The 22,558-nt window shown below is 35.8% G+C and overlaps 4 protein-coding genes and 1 long non-coding RNA gene across 17 annotated transcripts; all 5 read left to right on the top strand.

Moving 5' to 3' along the window:
* The first annotated feature begins 500 nt into the window (after positions 1-500).
* Positions 501-5,409, top strand: LOC107423791 (two-component response regulator-like APRR5). Of its 4 annotated transcripts, none has more exons than XM_048479373.2 (9): positions 501-728; positions 914-1,159; positions 1,897-2,058; positions 2,161-2,291; positions 2,397-2,549; positions 2,958-3,132; positions 3,212-3,608; positions 3,949-4,735; positions 4,833-5,409. In XM_048479373.2, the coding sequence occupies exons 2-9, from the start codon at positions 925-927 to the stop codon at positions 4,941-4,943; spliced, it is 2,151 nt and encodes a 716-aa protein (XP_048335330.2). In that variant the 5' UTR covers positions 501-728; positions 914-924; the 3' UTR covers positions 4,944-5,409. The 4 variants fall into 4 exon arrangements, with proteins under 4 accessions (XP_048335330.2, XP_048335329.2, XP_015888907.3 ...); XM_048479375.2 differs by lacking the exon at positions 501-728 and adding an exon at positions 1,299-1,367 and having other exon boundaries at positions 1,020-1,159; XM_048479372.2 differs by having other exon boundaries at positions 501-1,159.
* Positions 4,844-8,915, top strand: LOC107423793 (NDR1/HIN1-like protein 12). Of its 4 annotated transcripts, none has more exons than XR_009639765.1 (4): positions 6,145-6,162; positions 7,135-7,831; positions 7,985-8,052; positions 8,447-8,915. XR_009639765.1 is itself a non-coding variant. In XM_060819196.1 (3 exons), the coding sequence occupies exon 2, from the start codon at positions 7,205-7,207 to the stop codon at positions 7,814-7,816; it is 612 nt and encodes a 203-aa protein (XP_060675179.1). In that variant the 5' UTR covers positions 6,145-6,162; positions 7,135-7,204; the 3' UTR covers positions 7,817-7,831; positions 7,985-8,317. The 4 variants fall into 4 exon arrangements, 2 of the variants coding, with proteins under 2 accessions (XP_060675178.1, XP_060675179.1); XR_009639764.1 differs by having other exon boundaries at positions 8,435-8,915; XM_060819196.1 differs by lacking the exon at positions 8,447-8,915 and having other exon boundaries at positions 7,985-8,317.
* On the top strand, positions 7,691-13,639 carry LOC107423776 (metal tolerance protein 1). 5 transcript variants are annotated; one of them, XM_048479379.2, is made up of 3 exons: positions 7,691-7,831; positions 7,985-8,052; positions 12,180-13,639. In XM_048479379.2, exons 1-3 carry the CDS (start codon positions 7,813-7,815, stop codon positions 13,365-13,367), a joined length of 1,275 nt encoding a protein of 424 aa, XP_048335336.1. In that variant the 5' UTR covers positions 7,691-7,812; the 3' UTR covers positions 13,368-13,639. The 5 variants fall into 5 exon arrangements, with proteins under 5 accessions (XP_048335336.1, XP_048335337.1, XP_048335338.1 ...); XM_048479380.2 differs by lacking the exons at positions 7,691-7,831; positions 7,985-8,052 and adding an exon at positions 9,573-9,750; XM_048479381.2 differs by lacking the exons at positions 7,691-7,831; positions 7,985-8,052 and adding an exon at positions 10,133-10,151.
* Positions 13,640-16,322: 2,683 nt separating this feature from the next.
* On the top strand, positions 16,323-19,626 carry LOC107423782 (transcription factor bHLH67). Of its 3 annotated transcripts, none has more exons than XM_016033408.4 (4): positions 16,323-17,099; positions 17,549-18,283; positions 18,409-18,870; positions 19,120-19,626. In XM_016033408.4, exons 1-4 carry the CDS (start codon positions 17,067-17,069, stop codon positions 19,201-19,203), a joined length of 1,314 nt encoding a protein of 437 aa, XP_015888894.2. In that variant the 5' UTR covers positions 16,323-17,066; the 3' UTR covers positions 19,204-19,626. The 3 variants fall into 3 exon arrangements, with proteins under 3 accessions (XP_015888894.2, XP_024932306.2, XP_024932304.2); XM_025076538.3 differs by having other exon boundaries at positions 16,326-16,811; XM_025076536.3 differs by lacking the exon at positions 16,323-17,099 and adding an exon at positions 17,131-17,283.
* A 477-nt stretch (positions 19,627-20,103) lies between these two features.
* LOC112492637 (uncharacterized) lies at positions 20,104-22,558 on the top strand. The gene is made up of 3 exons (XR_007242548.2): positions 20,104-21,021; positions 21,488-21,637; positions 21,785-22,558. It is a non-coding gene; the product is annotated as an uncharacterized LOC112492637 (long non-coding RNA).

The following is a 22,558-nucleotide window of genomic DNA, read 5'->3' as shown; positions in this document are numbered from 1 at the left end:
ATAAGATAACGTGACAAAAATCCCAAATTCAAATATTTGAATGAAAAATATCAAACTAGAAAAACTCCGATAAAACAAAAACAAAAAACAAAGATTATGAAGTTCAATATCCGTTTGTTTCTTTTTTTAATTAAAACACAAAAAAGAAAAAAAAAAAAAGAAGAAATAAGTAAATAAATAAAGAAAGTAAGAAAAAGCTAATGCAAGGGCTCAAATTCAACGCCACAAAAAAAAGAAGGTTCTATTCGATCTCCACGTGTCAGACTGCGGACCATGAGATCTGATGCATGGTGGCACAGTGCAGATGTGGCAACCTCTCAAACAAAAATATCCTGAACAAAGGAACCCAAAACCTCTTTAACACGTGTCCTTGAAGTGGGTCCCACACACCATGGAGTATCACAACCATACTATCTGGAAGAAGAAAAAAAATCAAAAACAGTGGTTCACAGATCGCCACGTAGACACAACCAACCAGAAGCCAATGACGGTCTACCTTTGGATCGACCCGCACCCCAATTCCCGATTCTCTCTTTCCCAGCAAAAAGAAAGATATTTTTTGCAAATTTCCTTCATCGTTACGCGGCTGAGAGGCAAAGAAACATTATTTTGTTAAGTATTTTGAGTTCCTACTTGGCCTTCCGTTTTTCAACAAACAACCACCTAAAGCCTCAACGCTTTCAGATATTTTCATTATTAGCTTTTGGATTAATGACAAAGAGGATGGGGTACTAATAATACCAAGATTTTATATTTATTTACTCCCTCAAACCTTTCTCTTTTTATTTTTTATTTTTCTCTTCTTTATTTTGGAATCCTATTGTTGTTATTGTTACTGTGATTTGGGTTTTTGTAAAAATTGTGAGAAAATCTTTGGGTGTTTGTTTGTCTCTGTGGTGTGGTGTGTTTGTAGGGTGTTTGAGAATGGGTGAAGTTGTGGTGAGTGGTGAGCAGGATATGGTGGAGATGAGAGAAGCAGAGAAAAGTGAGCAGAGTAATAAGAAGGGGAAGGAAGAAGATGAAGATGGTGGATCTACCACTGAAATGGTGAGGTGGGAAAAGTATCTTCCGAGAATGGTTTTGAGGGTTCTGTTGGTTGAAGCTGATGACTCTACGCGTCAGATTATTTCAGCTCTGCTTCGTAAATGCAGCTACAGAGGTCAGTTCTTCGCCGCTTTCATCATTTTGTTACATTGCTTCTGTTTTGGCTTCTTTTTGTTCGCTGTATATGTTCCTTATTGTTACTGTTGTGTGAAAAGTTTATTTCTTGGTCTTTTGCTGAGAGCTTTTTTGGGTAGTGAATGTTTTCTTCCTCAGAATTTTACTTTGTTCAAAGGAGGTGTGGAGCTTTTAAAATTATTGTTCAGGTACTTTATGGAGATTTAATGGCACTCTTTATCTTTTAATAGGATTTTAATAAAAATTTTATTTTCAGGTTTCAACGTAAATTTTTACTCTTATGATTCTTTTTTTGGTTTTCTCATGGGAACCAAAAATAAATAAATAAATAAGTTGAAAGCACTTTTTTTTTCCTTATGCTTTAATTGATGTTGCAGCTTATTTCATGCATTCTTGATTTTCAACGATTTGAATGCTGACCATTTCAAACTGTTTCAATTTGGAAATTCCATCTATAGCTGTTTAATCAATTTAATAGAGAATGATCTAACATGGTCCAATGTTTACTGAGTAATTCTACATTGCTTTAGAATTTTCATTTACTTTATTGCAGTTTCTTCAAGTTTTTGCAAGATATAATCCTATTTTGGATTATTTTCTCAATGACACCTCAGCAACACATAGTTCATTTTTGTGTTCTTTCAAGAAATTTTGTCAATTTTTCACTTTATTATTATTATTTAGAATATAAAAAAATAATTTTGTTTGTTCAAGCAGTTTCTGCAGTTCCTGATGGATTAAAGGCATGGGAGACTTTGAAAGGGAAACCTCATAACATAGATCTCATACTAACTGAAGTGGAGTTGCCAGCAATATCTGGATTTGCACTTCTTTCTTTGGTGATGGAGCATGACATTTGTAAAAATATACCTGTCATTAGTATGTACTCTGTCTCAAGTCCTGTATATTCATCATCAAATATTGATATTAAAATTGAATTTGAAACTCTCAACATTAACCTTTATTTTCCTGACCATACAGTGATGTCCTCTCAAGATTCAATTAGTATGGTCTTGAAATGTATGTTAAAAGGTGCAGCGGACTATCTCATTAAGCCTGTTAGAAGAAATGAATTGAGGAACCTTTGGCAGCATGTATGGAGGAGGCATACTGTATGTTTCGTTGTGTTTTACCTTGTTAGTTTCCCTTTTCACATTTGGTCTTTGCATGCATTGCAACAAACCTATAACTGATACTTTATGTTTTGTTATCTTCAGCTGCTTGGTAGACAGTTTCCTCAAGACATGGCCATGCTGGAGCATAAAGTGGAGGCAACTTCTGAAAACAATGCAGCCAGCAGCCATTCTAGTGATGCTGCCGCTTCTATGCAGAAAACTCGGGAATGCAGTGAAAAGGGGAGTGATGTCCAAGTATGTATATTTAACAATCAAATTTTTTGTAATCATTTCTGCTAGAATAGATATCTTGTTTTTGGGGTAGATTTTGGAACTACTGCAGTTTCCCACCCTCTGCTATAAGCAAACACGTCTCCGTCTGCTTTAAATGGGGTACAACCGAATAAAAAATGTAATTGATTAATCCAGTGTTTGCATTCTGGCTCACTGAGTGTCAACTGTCTTGTCCCTTTAAATGTTTCTCTTTGATCGTACAGTTGACACATATAGGAAGAGAAATAAGTTAGAATAAATGTGTCCAGGATCGCCGATGCAACTCATAAGTGAGGCCACTTATAGCTTGAGAGAAATTTCTTTTTCAAGATTAGGTTGGCTTCATGAAGTTTCACATAGAGACTGCATGGTTTGCCACCTCTTGTGCAGAGCACTTGTACCACGCCTTACTTGGAAGCTGAGAATATATGCGTCCAAAATATGCAGGATATTTCGCGGCTAAAGTGTGGTAATGCTTCTAATTTGAGCAATACTGATATGGAGAGGCATGAAGAGTGTACTAAAATGGATGAAGAATCAGTTATGCTTGAAATCGAGGAAGGAGGTAAGCTGTTTATCTTTTTCCATCTGTATGTTTATTTGGAATTTTCTTTACTTGGCATCTTATAAGTTATATGTTGCAGAGAAGCCTAGATTCAGAATGGAGGATGGACCTTGCAGTGGAGTTTTAAAATCAACAGCTTTGAGACTGGAACCAAAACTTGTGGCTCAGAATGGTAGTGTACAACCAGAAAGTTTCAAAGTCAGTGCCAATGTCAGTGGACTCAGTACTGAGATACAAAAACACTATGTAGAATCGGCTGAACCTTCTTGTGGAGTTATCGACTTGATTGGAAAGTTCGATAATCGATCGACGTGCATTGATGGTCGCTCTGCTATCAATGCTGATGGTTTAAACAACTCTGAATGTGCTCCACAATTGGAACTTTCTTTGAGGAGAATTTGTACGAGCAACTCAAATAACCAGGGGGCTGGTGAAAGACTTATACTGAATCATTCTAATGCTTCTGCATTTTCATTGTGAGTTCGTTTTCACACTTAAATAATGCTTTCTAATGCTTCTGCATTTTCATTGTGAGTTCATTTTCACACTTAAATAATGCTATAGCTTCTTTCTAGAAGAATCATTGAGGAATTAGAGCTTTACACATAATGCTTAAAAGACTTTCCTTGTTTATAGTGAAGATCACAAGTGAACCTAAATTACTTTTTCTCAGAACCTCTTTGACCCCAAGACAAAAGAATCCCCTCCCTAACATCCCCACTTGCAAAATGAGTACTGAAACTTTGAATTGAACCGAAAGGAAATATTTTTTGGTTCTAACGATGATTTCTGATCAATCTAAATTCCTATCTGCAGGTATAATAACAGTAAGACATCGCAACCCCTTATCCCAGTACTTTCCAGTAATTGTTCTAAGTCAGAGGACGGTGCTCATGAGCTATTGTTCAGTCAATCCTCTGGAAATTCTAATAATGCCATGCAACACCATGGTGCCGCAACAAGTAATTGTCAGGAAACTATGGCTTCATCAGCTATCAGTCAATCTGGGCAAACCAAATCATCCTTTCCAAGCCCTCAACTTGGGCTGATTCCAGTCACGGGGCTAAGATTTGATAATGTCTCTCCTGGATATGGTCAGTTTTTCCCATCCTTGTTTTATACACAACAAAGTGCATCCTCCATATGGAGTCCTAAATCAGCATGCCAGCGAGAAAAGTCCCCCTTTCCTACCTCGGGCCATTCAAATCCTGACACTCATACTTCAGAGAAAGGTCATCACCATTATGAGGAAACTATCAACAATTCTGTTGATCAGGATAAACCCGAACATGATAATTTTGATACTATGGAGGAATTAAGACCTGGATCTCCTACTGATGAGCAGAACGCTAGCAGTAATTTATCCAACGGCGCTGCAAGTCATATTAGTGGCGGTGCATACGGGACTTCTGATAGCAGAGGTGATGGAAATGGAAGTTCGGGTATGGCGGTTGAAAAGGCCACAGCTCCTCAAAGTGTGAATGACACTAGTCATTTCATCCATGAGGGATTTAAAGGGATGGATTCTCTCCGGTCAAGTCAGAGGGAAGCAGCTCTAACCAAGTTCCGACTGAAACGGAAAGATCGATGCTTTGAGAAGAAGGTATCCATCTTTATCGTTTTATATAGCTGCTGTTTCAATAATCTTTCAATGCACAAACCTTCAAATCTGAGCCCATGAATGCTGATGTTTGACACAGGTCCGATATCAAAGCCGGAAAAGACTAGCAGAGCAGCGGCCGCGAGTGAAAGGACAGTTTGTACGCCAAGCACAGGCTGACTCTCCAGTCGTTGATGCAGATGGTTCATGAAATTCGTATGCTAAAGTTGTTTACATTTCAAGCTGTGAGTTTCCCGTGCCGTCCCGTTAACATGGAATATAGCTAGGATAGAACTTAGAAGCAAAGAATCTTTGATTGTTCGATGCAGGGTCTACCATATGTGAAGGTTTTTGGTAGAGTAGAGTAGGATGGTGATAGAGCGACATAATAGACCTAGTATAGTGGGGTTGCTGCTAAAGATAAGCTACGATTGGGTGTCTTTGGCGTTGCCAATTAGTTTTGTCTAGTGATTTTTGAGATCTTTTGGTTCTTTTGGTACTGAAATAGGCGGTGTTAGCTCTAATTATATGGTGGTGTTGACTGAGTTAATTATTTAGATAATTATGTTTTGCATGTAACTCAGAGAAATATTCAAATGTAGCTAGTTTTGATTGTAATATAAAAGTGCATTCACTAGGTTTGAATATACAGGTTAATGATATCTCCATTAGAAGCATACCCAAGCCTCCTTTACATTAGCTTGTTTTCTCTTGTTAATTGCTGGTCCTCTTTCAGTGATTTTCTAAAATACTTGCATAACCATAACAACGAATCAGACAAGATTGAAGTTGGGACAAAAAGAAACGGATAAAGAGAGAACAAAAGCCAAAAAAAAGCAAATCTTAAAAGATTAGGAAAGAGAAAAACAGAATGGTGCAGTGAACTGAAAGGAAAGCCATTCTTCTTGGTGATTGGCGGGCGATTTTCTAAATGTGATGTGGAATTTTAGGTGAGGAAGCGGCAGGGTGACTAAAGGGATGCTTAAAATGCATGCAAAAAGGTGCAACGTGGGGTTTATAGACCGTGTAACGCGTGGGATCTGACAAGGCTTTGCATGGTGCGAAGAGGACCTTACATGGCCAAGTGTTGAAAAAGCCATCGAAACAGAGCCACCCACCGTCTCATTGTATTGCAGTAAACAGTTTCTTAGTCAGTCACGGAATGACTAGTCCATTTGTCGGCAGAGAGAGAGAGAGGGAGAGGGCAGTGATCAGCTGCTTTTTATCAAGTTCTCTTTTACCTGCAGCCGACACGGCGATCAAGAAGCCCCCTTTTCTCATTCTCACCAGCGTGCCCTGGCTTTTATTTTATTTTTTATTAAGTCTCTTCTAAATTTCCATCTTAACGAGATCAACCTTTCATGTTGGGAAGAGAGCCAATTTATCTAAAATCTTCCTGCCAGCTTTTTTTTGAGGTTATAAATTTACTGGTATGTGGATTGTGGACAACCACACACACACACACACACACATATATATATATATATATATGTGTGTGTGTAATTTTCTAATATATGTGATAGTGACGTGGAGGTTTGTCTATTTTATTAAAATTCTGACCAACTTTGAATTTAAGATATTTAGTTACAGTAGTTTGATTTCACTAGTAGTTTAGTATACAATTTTAAAATAAATTAAATGTAACAAATAGATGATGGAGAAATTATTAATGGAGATGACACCCCATTAAGGAATTGCGAAGTAATGGTTAAGCGCTTGAGCCCCCATCCCATCAAATAAAAGCAAACAAAAAGAAATTTTGATTTGTTTAAAAGGACCTTCCTTGTTGAATAAAATGAGCACTCAAAATGCAAACGAGCTTTAGAAGCTGGTCATTAATGCTTCACCTCAAAGCAAAATAAATAATTTTACCAAAATAATTTGATCTACAACTTTTTTCTGTTTATTAGTTTGGACAACTACGTTTTTACCCCCTTATTCGAAACATATAACAACATCAACAAGACATGTCACATGTTTAGGGAAAATCAACTTGATTCTCTTCAACTCACAAAAATTGGAGAGGATTCGGATTCAAGTTTAATATAATTAAATATCTTCTTTGCATCAATTAAAGTCTCGCTCTCATAAATGCTTTCCATATGAAGTTTTTGAAAAAAGTAAATAAAAGACGAAAAAAAAAATTTATTATATCCATAGTATTAGAAGAAAATAAACTCTAAAAAAGAAAGAAAGAAAATAAAAATCAGCCTTCTTTTTTTCTATTTCACTTTTTTGTTTCATTTGTTCCGCAGATTCTTCTATTTGCTGCTTTCCGTCTCTAAAGCACCTCTTTATGCTTTCTTTCTCTCTACTCTCACTCCCTGTCTCTATCACTCTAAATATATATTTTTTTAAATTTATTAATATAAATAAGGACTAATTTTGTTTGCCATTGGCAGAAGAGCAGTAGAACACTTCAGAAGGAGGAAAAGCCCAAAAACCCAAAACCAGCACCACCTTCTTCCTAAGATGTCCGACGGAAAACAAAATGGAAGGACCTATAGGCCGAGCGACCCACGCAGAGCCTGTTGCACTTTCCTAACCATACTACTCCTCTTAGCCGGAATCACGGCCCTAACTCTCTGGCTGGTCTACCGACCCCACAAACCCAAGTTCACCGTCGTTGGCGCCGCCATCTACGAGCTCAACACTTCTACTCAGCCGCTCATCTCCACCACAATGCAGTTCACCGTCGTCACCAGAAACCCAAACAAGCGGGTTTCAATTTACTACGACAGGCTCTCTGCTTTCGTCTCCTACAGGAACCAAGCGATCACTCCTCAGGTGTCTCTGCCCCCGCTCTACCACGAGAAAAAAAGCACAGTAGCCCTGTCGCCGGTGCTGGGTGGCGGGACGGTGCCGGTGTCGGTGGAGGTGGTGAATAGTTTGGCGATGGATCAGTCTTATGGGGTAGTGGGTTTGAGGTTTGTGCTGCTGGGGAGGCTTCGGTGGAAGGCAGGGACTGTAAGAACAGGGCACTATGGGGTGTATGTGAAATGTGATGTGCTGGTTGGTATAAAGAAAGGGGTTCTGGGTCAAGTTCCATTGCTTGGATCTCCTGGATGTAAAGTCGATATATGAAAGAAGATTTTAGGGGCAAGTTTTCATTTTTCTTTCTTTTTTTCTTTTAATGTATTAGTTTTTTTTTTTTTTTTTTTTGGGTGTAATTTCTAGCACTTTTTGAGTTTTCTTTTAGATTTTCCCTTCAGTCTGTAATACTGATCCATGAAAAACAACTTTTAAGTTCAGAAATCAACCTGTATGTTTCAACTTTCAAGGCCACTGGGGGGTATAGCAACGATGAAAAAACGAAAAAGGTTAATTTCTTCTTCTTCTTTTTCTTATTCCCAATTAGAACTTTCTGTTCTCTGCTCTGCTAGTGCAAAAATGTTTATTTAACTGTGATATGCCCTGCTAGCTTTTAGATCTTGGTCTCCACTTGGAGTTAACTTTTCAACAATATTGCCACTGCCCATTCAAAAGTTTGAGACGCATGGCTTTTCCATGCACAGCTGATTAGAAACCATAATTGTTGTTTAATACTATCTTAGAATTATAGTGGAGTTTGCTTTTTTCCACTAATTTTTTATGGTTGCAAAATTAAAGCATAGGCAATTTGAAAAAAATAAAAATTGAAGACCATGATTTGGTGAACGATCCAATATAAATGTGATAATTGATGTAAAGTTTTTCATGTAGCTTATTAATTAGGTTGGGGACAAAAGCTAGCTATAGCGGTTGCTTTTGCTTTTGGACACAAAAAAGATGCACAAAAACGGTGGTGGTGGTGACCAAGTGTTGGTGCCAAGTGACCCGGCAGTAATTGTACCGTATGGAAACCAACAAAACCAAAAAAACGTCATCTTCGGTAATGGAGATGTATTTTATATAGGGATTTTATCCTTCCCAACAAAGAATCCTATCCAAAGGGTAGCCTTATCTTCTTCACTCCATGTGCTCCTCTTCAAAAAGTGACACACTGATTTTCACACTCACAGTTGGATTTATTTAGCCTGCTTTATTACTTTTTTTCATCTTCTGTTAAAATTTATAAACTTGCACATGTTTGTTATTGGGAAGAGTTTATAACTAAGAAACTAATGACATATTCTTTATTCGTGAGATAGTATATATCAAAGATTAAAAGGGTCAGTGGGTAGGGACTCATTGATAATGGGCATCGCATCTCTCAATTTTTGTGGCATTGAATGTAAGACTAGGATGTCTAATGGAATCAGATTCATATACTCTTTAGTTAATTAATCATGAAGATGCTTAGCTATTGATCAACAACTTTGAAAGCTTTTGAATAAATGTTTTCTCAAGAATCTAAACTATAGAAAAGGAAAAGTTGATAACTACGCATAAAAAAATAAAAATATAAAAATTAGTGGAGACTATAATAAAAGTAGGATTTATTTGGAAAATATGACCGCACAGTTGGGAAAAGTGAAGGAAGAAAAAAGGGGTGGGCGAGAGTTAGGCAACCATCTCTTTCCATGCACTCTTTTTAATTTTCCAAACGGATTTCTTTTCTTTTCCAAAAGAATTTGTTTTGATATATATATATATATATATTTATATATGTTGGTTCAATTTGTAATCCAGCTATCAGTTCAATTTGGTATTAGAATCAGGATTTTCCTCCTACAATTGATAAGAATTTATCAAAACAGAGCAATTTTTTTTTTTTAACCTGATTTTTTTCCCACAAGATCAAGCTTATAAATACTCTTTTTTGTGGACGGGAAATATAATGCAAGTTTGATTGGTGGTTTAAATTAATTTAGAAGGTTTTCTCTCTCTCTCTCTCTCTTGCTGCAAATTTGAATTATCTAATAAAAAGCCCAAAAGGCCCAACAATTAAGTACAAGAAGAATGGTTATTTCTTAGTAGTAAGAAAAAGCCCAAGCACCATAGCTTGCATTACCAACCACTAATCTTAATTAGAGAAGCGTCATTATATTAGAATGAATGGCGAAGTCGTCGGCTATCCAGTATTACAGGTGGAGAAGGTATAATTTTTCTCTTACCATATTGTTAATTCTTATTCTTGTACATTTTTTTTTTTTAATCAACAATACGTCGTTTTCCAAAGTCAGTACATTTTGCGAAAGATTGGATGCATGCATATGTTGGTTTTTTTTTGGTGGTGGAATACCGCACGGTGTTTCTCTGATTGGCGTTTATAGAACTAAACAAATAATGATAATATAACAAAATCAAATCAAAATAGATCCAGGTGGGAAGGTTATTAAATTAAACCATTTACGTAAGTTTCCAATTTTTTAATAGTTTCATTGGTTTTCGAATGAATATATGAGATTTTTCAGAGGAAACCTATATATGCTGGAAATTTCTTCCTTTTCTTTTCCCATATGGAGGAGGGGTATAAAAGCTTCTCATTTTTGACATGGTAAGAAATAAATCGAGTTTTATAGAGTTTTCATAAAAGATCCTCACAGCTTCTTATACTTAGGCCAAGCATCATCATCAAAATCAAAACATAAAATAATAATAATAATAATAATAATAATCAACTCGGAAAGTGTAGGTGGTGAGTGTCCAAATTTAATGTTAAAAATGAATTCATACGGTATTGGTGAATTGGATAGGTTCATTGAGTAATTGGGAACCATTATGATTAGAGATGAATTATCTATTAATAATTTCTGGCCTTTATATAATACGTTCCAGCAAATTAAGTGTTTACCACATACGCACTTCAGAAAATAGCTCTCAATCCACGTATGAATTTTTTGTCCATGCTTGTTTGGAAGTTTACCATCAAAATTAATTTTTACAAACAAGGCCACCGAGGAGACAAAAACCAAAATTGTCAGCCTCATTTAATTTAATTGAATTGACTTCAACTGCTATTCAATGTTTGACTAAGATTTGGAGCTGGGTCGGAGCTGGTTGCTGGAATCACCATACAATCGATTGTAAAACATATATATATATATGTAAATAAGAGAGGAATCCGACTGAGAGAATTTATAGCACAAATTACTTTTTAGGGAAAGCCCATAACTGTAGCTACTACACTATTGGTTAGCAAGTACAATACACACCGAATCCAATAAATTACCAAGTATCGTTGTGATTTGCAATTGCAGGAAAGAGAGTACTAGTTTCATCAATCATACATAATTACATATACATAAGCTTCAACTTGGAAAAGGGAAGTAAGTTATCCTCGCTTTTATTTCCTGAATCTTTTATGTATTATTTTTTTTTTTAATATAAAAAAATATTGCTTTAATTAAAACTTTTCAGTATATTCATATTCCTCTGTTTATACTACTTCTGTGCTCCTTATTTTCTATATATTATATCGATTCCTGCATGCGTATCGTTTTACTTTCTGTTGGAGAAAAGTTGAACGGTGGTTCTGGTAGCCTTTCTAATCTCCTGCTTAATATCATCTATGGGTTTTTTTTTTTTTTTTTGGATATATTCTTTTAATTTTCTGAATTCTTATTGTTTCGATTTTTTTGTTGTTAGCAATTTATCTGATGGGTCTTTGACTACACAATGTGATTTGTCCATGGCCTTTGAGATGTTTTCCGTAATATGTTTCTGTTCAATGTTTGATCTTTTTGCGAGTAGTTTTTCGACAGGGTAGCTTTTAAGGCTTTTTTTTTTTTTTTGGGGGTGAATGAGTAGCTTTTGAAGGCATTGAGTCTTTTGTCTGGTTGAGTTTTTATTGGTAGGTTTTCACTGCGATAAAAACTGATCTATAATGTTCTGTTGCATAAACTCTTATTTGCCTAGATCTTGATCAATGTTTCTCTGGATTTTTGCTTGCCCTTTTAAAGATTTCTGAAATTTTTTATGTTCGTGTGAAGCTATCTGGGTTAATTTATTTACGCTATTGTTTAATTTTAATAGCTAAATAATATGGCGGGGTGCGTATCTGGCCTGCTTAGATTGGTGAGGGGCAATATAAATTCCCTGATGGTTTTAGTGTGTCTTTGATATGTTTTGAGCAAATTTTTGCAGATTTTTATGAACAATTTTTTTGGATGTAGTTATATAAGATACGTCAGTTTTTTTTAACAACATATGAAAGACCGGGGAAGAAAGCACTGCTCTGGGGATGTTTCTTAAGTTTGACAATACTGTGCCCAGTTGTAGTTATTTATATTATCAATTATCAGGTTATTCATTCCAATATGTTGTTATTTTAGTGCTCTTTTCTTATCATCTTCTGTAACAATGTATCTGTAACCATTTTATTTATCCTGAATTTCATTATATTTGTCTCTGCTTAAAAGTGTTCAATGTACAATGTTTTAACCTTGAAGACAGCTCAACTTAGTTTGACAAGTTTCAAACAATCTTGTTCATACTGTTTTCTATACTCAATCGCATTAAATATTCACTATCATTAGGTGAAAATTGTGTGTTCCCTTTTCCTTTTTTTATCTTTGATTTTCAGATGGAGGAACAAAGTTTACAACATGGGCAGATTATTGAGATCAGAGGTGATGTTTCTGTTCGAGAGAGGAATGCTGGAGCGAGTAAGATTTGTGGGGAAGCTGCCTGTGGTTTCTCCGATGCTGGATCTAGCTTAAAAGATGCTAAAGAACGATCAACTTCCATGCGCAAGCTCTTAATAGCAGTGGTTCTTTGTGTTGTCTTTATGAGTGTTGAAGTAGTTGGAGGCATCAAAGCCAACAGTTTAGCAATATTGACAGATGCAGCACATTTGCTCTCAGATGTTGCAGCATTTGCCATATCCTTGTTTTCTTTGTGGGCTGCTGGCTGGGAAGCCAATCCTCGCCAGTCTTATGGGTTCTTTAGGATTGAAATTCTTGGTGCTCTAGTCTCCATTCAACTCATATGGTTGCTGGCAGGGATATTGGTGTATGAAGCCATTCTCAGACTCATTAATGAGACTGGTGAAGTGAATGGCTTTCTAATGTTTATTGTAGCTACATTTGGTCTAGTGGTTAATATCATTATGGCTCTGTTGTTGGGCCATGATCATGGCCATGGACATGGACATGGTGATCATGATCATACCCATGGAGTGACAGTTTCTGCTCATCATCATCATCATCATCAGGATGAGAAACATTCAAAAGCTGAGCATCATCATACTTATGAAGGTCATACACACGATCATGAATCTGAAGAACACATTGAACCGCTGTTGGATAAACCAAAAGGTGAACAAGAAAAGAAGCAACGAAACATAAATGTACAAGGAGCTTATCTCCATGTCCTTGGGGACTCCATCCAGAGTATAGGAGTAATGATTGGTGGGGCAATCATATGGTATAAACCTAAATGGAAGATAGTTGATCTGATATGCACCTTAATATTCTCGGTTGTTGTGTTGGGGACGACCATCAAAATGCTGAGAAGCATACTTGAAGTCCTGATGGAGAGCACACCGAGAGAGATTGATGCCACAAAACTCGAAAGAGGACTGTTGGAGATGGAGGAAGTTGTGGAAATCCATGAGCTACATATATGGGCCATAACAGTGGGGAAGGTCTTGCTAGCTTGCCATGTCAAGACCAGACCAGAAGCCAATACAGACATTGTGCTGGACAAGGTGGTAGATTATATCAGAAGGGAGTATAACATCAGCCATGTAACCATACAAGTTGAGCGTTAGAGGCTCTTTGGAGCAGAAGATGAGTATAGATTGGAGTGCTACAAGTTCTGTTGCTGCACATACTTTTGTTAACAGTAGGTGCTTCAGATTTTGAGCATTTTATCTATGTTTGGACAACATATTGTCCATTTTTTTTTTTTTTTTTTGAATTTTAGTAAAATTGTTAATGTTTAGTGTTGAATACTTTGTAAGTTGGATTTAATAGATCGAATGTCGATTCATATGTGTCTGTTGAACAATGAGTAAAAGGTATAGGCTGGCTTTTGGGAGGACCTTCTGAGGCTAGATGAATGAACCATTCTCTTAACTGTTTTGAGTTTTCATAATGTACAAATACAAAATGAACTAAAAACTGTATCCCCCTTTCCTAATCCTCTGTCTCTTGAAGGCAAAGAAGTTTTCAGTGCTTATAGGCTTAAAACCTCCCAAAACAATATTTAAAGTTCCTGTAATTCTCTAATAGTCTTCAAAAGATATATATTTATATATATATAGCTATAATGGTCTTTAATTTCCAGCTTAGCTGTTTATAGCAGTATGTTGATTCAAAGAGATATGTATAGCTTGATGAAACCAATATAATGGTACTTCATATCTGTTTCCATTTGTTTTTTTCCTTTCACGGGTTCATAGTGATTTCTTCTTATGGAGAGGAGTCTCAACAAGCTAGATGCTAGAATAATGCAATCTCCACCACCTGTAAGGTTACATCAACTCATGACATAGTCAAGATTTGGGGTCTACCGGCCTAAGTTTCCAAGGGTCACAACAACTCACAAGCATATAAAATGGTGGTTTCGTTTCATCTTCCTTCCATTTTATCACAAGTAGACACATATGGAGGTGGGGGCGAAAGTTCTATTATAGCTCTTTTTTATTTTATTTTATTTATTTATTTATTTATTTTCTTTTTTTCTGTGATGTGAGTTTAAACTATGAAAGCAACCCCAGTACATTGATTACTGGCTAGGAAGAAATAAGCCAAAATCCCATCGATTTGAACTCTCAATCTTCTAAGATAAGGATAAGATTTCCAAGTTTCTTGTTAGCTGCAGAGATTTCAGAGCGGTCGAACCCATGATGGATTAACATTGCAAAAATCTTATTGTCAACTTTTTTTTCGGTGCCTGCATGAGTTAACAAATGGGGCTCTGATGGTTGGCTTAAATTGGTTCCAATGGCAATGCATTAGTTTTATATAATGGAAAAAGAAAATGGACTATAAGTTGGGAAAAGATGCAAAATATCTAACCAATTAGCTAGATTGTAGTTTTCAAATAGGTTTCTTCATTGGATTGGATTGGATTTGTCTTCATTGTAAAAGCTTTGTGAGTCTCAATTGTAATTGTGTCATTTCTGTGAAGTTGTATTCAAATATCACACCATTATGCAACTTATAATTGTGAAAATGAAGAGCAGCTGAGAGCTGATCATTAGCAAGGCAATTTGGATTACTTGCTAGATGTAGAGAGAAATCAGGTAGCACATGTTAGATGCTTACCCAAGAAATAAAAAATTAAGATAAAAAAAAGGGATAACAGAACTAAAAATCGCCTTATAGGACAGAGTCATGCTATACAACAGGTGACAGTACGAGTTGTCTGATAGCAACCCATGAAAAAATTATAGCACTTTGGCCGTTCATAAGAATGTCCTTGTTAGGCTTTCTCAGGAAAATGAATGGGAGAGAGAGAATGTGCCTTGATCATCAGGGCACTTGAAAAATGATCATCAACTGTAAGATTTGCTGCTTAATAAGGTCCTTTTTTTTTTTTTTTGGGTATAGAAATGGAAACAAACTTTACAAGTTGAAGATATTAAAGTGTCCAGAGATAATAGATTTGCCGAATGACTTTATATTGAAAGAGATAAAAGCAAGAAAACGTTTAGGTATGGAGTTTTCTGTTGAGAAAAGCCATAATAGCCTTTTTGTTTAAGCCTAGTTGCAACAGATATTGGCAGCAGATTTATCTGTGATTTTGTGACAGTGTTTCCTGGTAGAGGGCTAGGCCTTTGCAAATTGCTAGACATTTAAAAATAAAAAAATAAAAAATTTGATTGGAGAAGAGGAAAATTCAGTTGGAAAATATGGAAAATTTGTATCTAGGATTCAGTCCCATCATGTACTTCAGTCGAGACAAATTTTCTGTCCCGACACAATTAATGCAGAACATGCCCACAGCTGAAGGGCATAGGACCCCAACACCCAAAATTTTTACTATTTATTTTATTCAGAACAACAACCAACAGTAATTTTTACTATTTATTTTATTCAGAACAACAACCAACAGTAATTCTTGTTCTTGTTCTTGTTCTTCTCTTCTTCATCTTCTTTTCCATTTTTTTTTTCCAGTATTTTTTCTTTTGTAACATAAAGATGCTCTTTTATATTCCATATTCAAGTGGGCTAGAGATGGACTGTTAATTTCATAGAAAATACATATATATTACTTCGTTGTCATGAGTCATGACCTTTTTTGGGTTTGAAATCTCATTCTTGAAAATTTCTGTTTGGGAAAGCTAGCTTTGGCCTCAACATTGGCACAAGAGATTTTTCTTCCTTTTTTTTATTTTTTTATTTTTCATTATCTACTTAAAACTTGCATATTGTCGTGGATTATATAGCTACCTCCCTAGATACGACAATAATCTAAATTGGTTACAGAACCAGAGTCTGATACGCCGTACAAAAATTTCATAAACATTTGTGTTATTTCTCTAGCTAGCAACCTTTAAACATCAAATCTCTCTTATCTTCCTAATGTATTTGTAAGATTAAAACTGAAAGTGCTTCTAATAAATTGCCACAGCCAGTTAAAAATTGATTATTCACTGGAAATCTTTCAGCAGTGAAATTTGAAGGCCGAGTAAAAAATAAATAAATAAAGTTAGGGAGATTTGGGAAATGGGGAGTGACCCATCATCACTCATCAGAATATGACACAATCCATATGAAGACTTTCTAAGGATTTTTTTTTTCTTTTTTTTCTTTTTTCGTTTTTCCTTTTCTTTTGTGCATTGTAGAGAGTAGTGAGTAGAAAGAGGAGAAGAGAGAGAGAGAGTCCCCACAACTCTCTGTCCCCGCTGCCGGACAAAACTGCCACCGCCAATAATGCTTGGGAGCTTGTAAACCAGACAACCCCAGCTCTCATTCACTGTCTCTCTCTCTCTCTCTCTCTTCTGCTAAGTCTTACCAACTCTCTCAGTTTCAAGTATATCTGCTATATCTTCTTTCCCTCAGTTTAAAAAGAGAATTTGTTTTAAGAGAATTTTCAACCTTTCATTTCTTACCACTTTTTTTTTTTTCTTTTAATTTTGAATTTTTCATTTTCTTTCACCGATGTTTTAACCCAACTGCCATCTTCAACCTCTCTTTTTAAGTTGTTGCGTTGTTGTTCTCTGTGCTTTCTTCTTCGGTGGAGTTGTTCAAAGCAAAGCACAGTAGTGAGTAGACATTTATTAAATATTCTATTAAAGACTACCACTTAGCTAGCAACAGAAACTAAGGAATAATTTTCTACGGTTTTTGGACATGGGGTCTCGTTCTACTCCTTGGGTCATACATTTATTACTCTTGTTTAGTTAGTATCACAATGGAATGTTGGTAACCAACGAGAGAGAGAGAGAGAGAGAGAGAGAGAGAGAGAGAGAGAGAGAGAGAATTTAAGGTAGGCACGCTTCAACAACTGCTCAGCTGTAATGGAGAGGCTTCAAGGACCCATTAATCCCTGTGTATGTTACTTTTTTCTTTCTCAATTTGTACCACTCGTTTTCTTGTTTCCCATTCTTGCAATCCCCATTTTCTAGCTTCAAGAAATGGACTGCTTTTAGTTCTCTGAATGTTTTTTTGCATTCAATGCAATGTGTTATTTTCCGGGATAAACACCAACACCTGCTGCGCTCTTCGTCTCTCTCTGTAAACATTCTATTCTCATTCCACTTTTATCTCCCTCCGCACTTCTCTCTCTCTCTCTCTCTCTCTCTCTCTCTCTCTCTGTGTTCAAACTGACCAAACCCCCTCCCTCCCCACCCCTGCAGTCCATGACAGTATTAATTCTCTATTACTTCCTTCTTTCTTATTTTATTTTATTTTATTTAAAAAAAGAGGAAATTTTCTTGCTTTCTTTTTCCAGCTTGTTCTTCCCATGTTTTATCTTCTAGGTTTGTGTTTTTTTCTGCAGTTTTTTGGTGACCATTTGGATGTGGAGTGCTTAGAACAAGGACTAAGCAGTTCAGCTGGGACATGGAGATTCGAGGAAGAAGAAGAAGAAGAAGCACAGTTGTCAATACCAGGGTTGGATGATAGAATGCCGTTTCTTCAAATGTTACAGAGCGTGGAATCACCAGCACCTTTTTTCCCCTTGAAAGAGCCAAGCTTTCAGGCGCTGTTGAGACTTCAACACCTAAAGAAGCCATGGGAATTAGGGAACTCCTTCAATATGCCCCAAATGGAAACCCAAATTCAGGCTCTAGAGCTTGAGAGCTGCGTAACCCAACACATAGACTTTGTAGAGGAGTTGCATTCACCCATTAAATCCGAAGCCAACAAAGATGTGAATAATCAACACCACCACCCACATTCAACTGAGGGCGTGAGCTCAGAATGCAACCAAGAACAACAACCAAGCTCAGTAGAAAACAACTCAGCCTCCAATGGATCCGTATCTGCTTCTACCTGGGCTCGGGCTCAGGCTCAGACCCACCCACAGAACGCACCCAAACAAATCCACTCCTCTAAATCTCTCCCTGTGACCAGGGAAAGAAGAAAGCGCAAGAGAATCAGACCGGCCAAGAACAAGGAAGAAGTAGAGAGCCAGCGCATGACCCACATTGCTGTTGAACGCAACCGCAGACGCCAAATGAATGACCATCTCAACGTTCTTAGGTCTCTCATGCCCACCTCCTACATTCAAAGGGTAATAATTAATCACCTTTTCTATTTTTAGCCCTTTTATATGTATATTCCTCCAATCAACCAAATCTTTGTTCCATCATCTGAAATTAATCTTTTTTTTTTCTTGACCAAATAAAATTAATTAAGGGTGACCAAGCGTCCATAGTAGGGGGTGCAATAGACTTTGTGAAGGAATTAGAGCAACTTCTTCAAACCCTTGAAGCCCAAAAAAAAATGAGAAAATCAGAAGGTGGTGGTGGTAGCAATAATGGAAGTGACACTCCGGTTAGCTCATCGTCTTCCTCTGCAATGGCTGTGGCATCCAATGGGATGTTCATGTCGCTTTCCCAATACAAAATTGGGTCGGAGGAATCCAACAATAATAATAATAATAACAATGGAGACGAAGTCACTGCGGAGAACAAGTCTGAGGCAGCTGATATAGAAGTGACTGTGATTCAAACCCATGTCAACTTGAAGATCCAGTGTCCAAGGAGACCTGGCCAGTTGTTAAAAGCCATTGTTGCACTTGAAGATCTTAGGTTATCAATTTTGCACCTCAACATTAACACTTCACACTCTACAGTTCTTTACTCCTTCAACCTCAAGGTATTGTTATTAAATCATATATTCTGTCCTTTTTTTTTTTTTTTCCCTTATTCTAGTCAACCATTCTGACTTTTAATCCCTATCTTCTATAATTACATTTCTTTTTCATTTATTTTATAATATGTAATAGTATTTTTTTTATATTTTTTTTTTGAGGTTGGTTTTTATTTTTTTATTTTTTAGGGTGTTTATATTTAGGAATTTATTCTATTTATTTTGAATTTGAATATGGTGGTGATGATGATGCAGATTGAAGATGGTTGTAAGTTAGGATCTGCAGATGAAATTGCTGGAGCAGTTCATCAAATATTCAGATACATGGAAAGCAGCTGATATTTTTGAAATTCTTAGAAAAATGGGCTCTCGAGGGAAAAGAAGAAAGAAAAAAGAAAATGTAAGATGCTTTTTATGGGGATGGGAGAAGAGGGAGGGAACAGGCTACAGAGAGCACCCCCAATTAGAATTACATAGTCTCAATCTCCTAGGCTGTGAGTTGTACCACAGAGGTTGCAGTAGTGACAGGGCAGATTATGATGTTTACTTGTTGATTTTATAATATAAAAAAATGGTTTCCCTGTTTAATGTTATTTATTTATTCTCAGAATTTTTGTTAGTACTGAAAGAAAAAAAAAAAAAAAAAAATGAAAAGGAGTGGAGGGGATTAGGAGGGACCCAACATGCCTGGCTGAGTTGGGGTTTATTTTGAATATCAGATTCTCATGATTACAATTTGCAAACAATGCTTCTCTTTCTATATTTGACTTTTGGCAATATATCCGTATACTATAAGATGTTTCATCATTATATATGCTTTATGCATGTCCTTCACCTGCACTTTTTCCTCCTCTATACCTCCATAAAAATATGTAGCCCCTTAGCTTTTTGCTACCTTTTTTATCATATGTTTCTATCACCTCTGTATCTGTCTTTCCTTGGCTTCCAAGGATATTTTGCTTCCAATTTTTTTTTCTTCTTATTTTCCAAGTCTGTAACAAGTAGGAGCTGGTAATCAATTAATTTTTCTAAGCAAGCTGCAAGACAAATTCTCGTTCTTGGTACATACCCATTGAAACGCCTCATCAATCTAACCAAGAGTACCCTTAACATCTTTAAGCCAAGCTTGGAAATTAAACTTTGGGCAAATGCTTTTTTTTTTTTTTTTTTTCAAACTCGAATCTTGGTTTTTTGGAAAGAAGCGCTGGGAGTAGTATGTTTAGTTTTTTGTTGAGATAGGACAAAAGAGAGGACAAGCTACAGAACTTGAAATGTGAACCTAAGTTGGCAGTTTGTGAAAGCTAAGCAGAATTTGGCTTCTTCTCCATGTGACCGCTAAAAAGTTGCACAGCTCTTTTTACAGTTTAACCTATGATCTCTACCTAATTTACAGACCCCTTTTATTTATCTACCTACTAGTTATAATTAGTAGTGATTTGAGAATTCAGTAGTGAAATTAACATTTAGGGTTTGCTTTTTGATCTTTAGAAAGCAATCGTTCACCTTTTTTCCAGAGACTATAAATATTGCTATATATTAGCGTAGCTATATAGTGTTGGTCTGTGATATGGATATAAAGTTAGCTTGGATATATGGAGGAAGAAGCTACTGGGAAGCCATATCAGGAGAGACATGCATGTCACCTCCTCTTTCACGCAAATGCATGGCTTAAAATAGATATTTGGTGAGATCACAGCTCGTGCTTTTTCTTCACAGGAATGAAAATAATTGAAAGTTCATGCTTAGAAACAAGTATGACGTTTGTAGAAGATTGATATTGTTAGTTAGCAAAAAGGCAAATGGGAAAGTCAAAGAGTGATGAAGGAGAGAAGCTCATGATCATGAATATATATATCCATGGAGAAGATAATGGAGATTTTGCAGTAGCAGTAGTAGCAGCATGCACATATCCCCATGTCACCATGGCCATGTGGGAAAGAAGTGTAGGAGGTAGAAGGAGACGTCATATTGAAGGTGGTTTTTGGCGTTGGTTCCGTTTGTTTTTCAGTTACAGGCTTTTCCTCAAGCTCAGTCCCAATCCAACATCATTTGGTTTTTGGGCTACAGCCTCTCTAATATCATTATTGCCTTCTCTTTCTGCTGCTTCCACAAACCCCCCTTTCTGCTCCTTCCACAGCTTTTTCTTTTCTTCTCTATGTATAGTCTCTCTCTCTCTCTCTCTCTCTTTAATTTCACATTTTTATAGTTGCAAAAAAACATGATTTTATATCTAAGTTGTTGAGGGGGAAAAAAGCATTAACAATTGCAAAAGATTTTGATGATATACATAAATGGTAGGCTATTTTCGTCAAAATCAAAGAAAAGAGTAAGAATGCAAAATCATATTGGAATCATTCATTGTATTCTAGCATATGTGTCCTTCCAAATGGAGCCACATAGAGGGAAACATTATCCTAAAACAAAAAGACTTGATTATTTCCTTAAAAAAGGAAAAAGAATATATATATATTTTTTTAAAAAAACATCTGCTTTGGGTTTTGAGACATTTGGTTCATAATCTCGCATTTCCATAATATGATTAGCGAGAGCTTTTAGGCATAGTAGTAATAATAATAATAATAATAATAACAATAAAAAATCAATCTTATGCATTATAATACAGAATATAAATATTTGGTTGGGATCGATTTTTGAGAGTCTGAAAGAAGACCGCCGTCAACTAGTGCAGGAGGCTAAACTTCGATTTACACTGCAAGGATGACTTTTAGGCTTTAGCAAAGAGGTATTCACCAAAAAAAGGCTTAGCAAAAAGGTAAACATTTGTTCTTTTTAACTACTTTCATTTTCATTTTTTTATTTTTGATTTTATTTTTGATTTTTTTTTTCTTTTAAAGAAAAAAGCCCTGCTTGTATACCGCCTATCGAACCATCCATAACCATCCACAGCTTTAATTTGCAGGTGACATTTCCATGTGACTACGTTCCTTTCATTGTGCATGTAACACCAGCGGACAGTACTGTATGTGAATTTTCTTTTTATCATATTTGATTCTTTTATTTCTATTTTCCTGGAAAACCGTATTTTAGTTTCTTTTACTTTTCTCGGTCAGAGACATAAGATATTTCAACCATAACTTTATTTTGTCTTGGAATTAAAGGTGATTAATTAGCACAGTGCTCTTCCTTTGCAAGAGAATCAAAATCACAGTTTAATTTTTTCCTTGATTAATTCATATTAGATCTAACAATATATTGTGTTTGCATCAAATTTAATCCATCTAAATACAACTGGTTAAACTATGGAGATGGATATATCCAAATTCATTTGTTTAACCAATTAATTTATTAAAAATATATATAAGTTTGAGAATTAAACTTATTTGAAAAAAGGACTTATTTGTTTGATATTTCTAAAAAAATTAACTAAAAAAACAAATGTTTAAATGATAGATTAAGCATTTTTTAAATTAGAATATTCAAATAATTACAAAAATATCCTGGTTAATGGATTTAAGGAGTTTATTGTGTTTTAGTTTATTTTACCTGTTAAAATTTGCTAACTTATTAGATATTGGTGGGTTTTAATTATATGGATCCGATACGGTAATACCCAACTTAAACATGTATGAACTTTCCCGGATGTAAATTGATAATGAAACAAAAACCAATAAAATATTTATGATGGAAGCAATATTTCAGTTTTTAAATTTCTTCGCAAATCTTTCTGACTGTA

The sequence above is a fragment of the Ziziphus jujuba genome, chromosome 7 (genome assembly GCF_031755915.1).
Source record: "Ziziphus jujuba cultivar Dongzao chromosome 7, ASM3175591v1".
In the NCBI taxonomy this organism is placed as follows: Eukaryota; Viridiplantae; Streptophyta; class Magnoliopsida; order Rosales; family Rhamnaceae; genus Ziziphus; species Ziziphus jujuba.
The sequence above is the reverse complement of the archived record's forward strand: the minus strand, read 5'-3'. Positions and strand labels throughout refer to the sequence as shown.

Bases quoted from the DNA above. Each gene is read 5' to 3' on its own strand.
- LOC107423776 (XM_048479379.2), top strand. The intron at 8,053-12,179 runs GTTAATTTCTTC...TTTGATTTTCAG, and splicing joins ACGATGAAAAAACGAAAAAG to ATGGAGGAACAAAGTTTACA.
- LOC107423793 (XM_060819196.1), top strand. From the start codon at position 7,205: ATGTCCGACGGAAAACAAAATGGAAGGACCTATAGGCCGAGCGACCCA.
- LOC107423791 (XM_048479373.2), top strand. From the start codon at position 925: ATGGGTGAAGTTGTGGTGAGTGGTGAGCAGGATATGGTGGAGATGAGA. The intron at 2,292-2,396 runs GTATGTTTCGTT...TGTTATCTTCAG, and splicing joins ATGTATGGAGGAGGCATACT to CTGCTTGGTAGACAGTTTCC. The intron at 4,736-4,832 runs GTATCCATCTTT...TGTTTGACACAG, and splicing joins ATCGATGCTTTGAGAAGAAG to GTCCGATATCAAAGCCGGAA.
- LOC107423782 (XM_025076536.3), top strand. From the start codon at position 17,224: ATGCAATGTGTTATTTTCCGGGATAAACACCAACACCTGCTGCGCTCT. The intron at 17,284-17,548 runs GTAAACATTCTA...TTTTTTCTGCAG, and splicing joins TGCGCTCTTCGTCTCTCTCT to TTTTTTGGTGACCATTTGGA. The intron at 18,284-18,408 runs GTAATAATTAAT...AAATTAATTAAG, and splicing joins CCACCTCCTACATTCAAAGG to GGTGACCAAGCGTCCATAGT.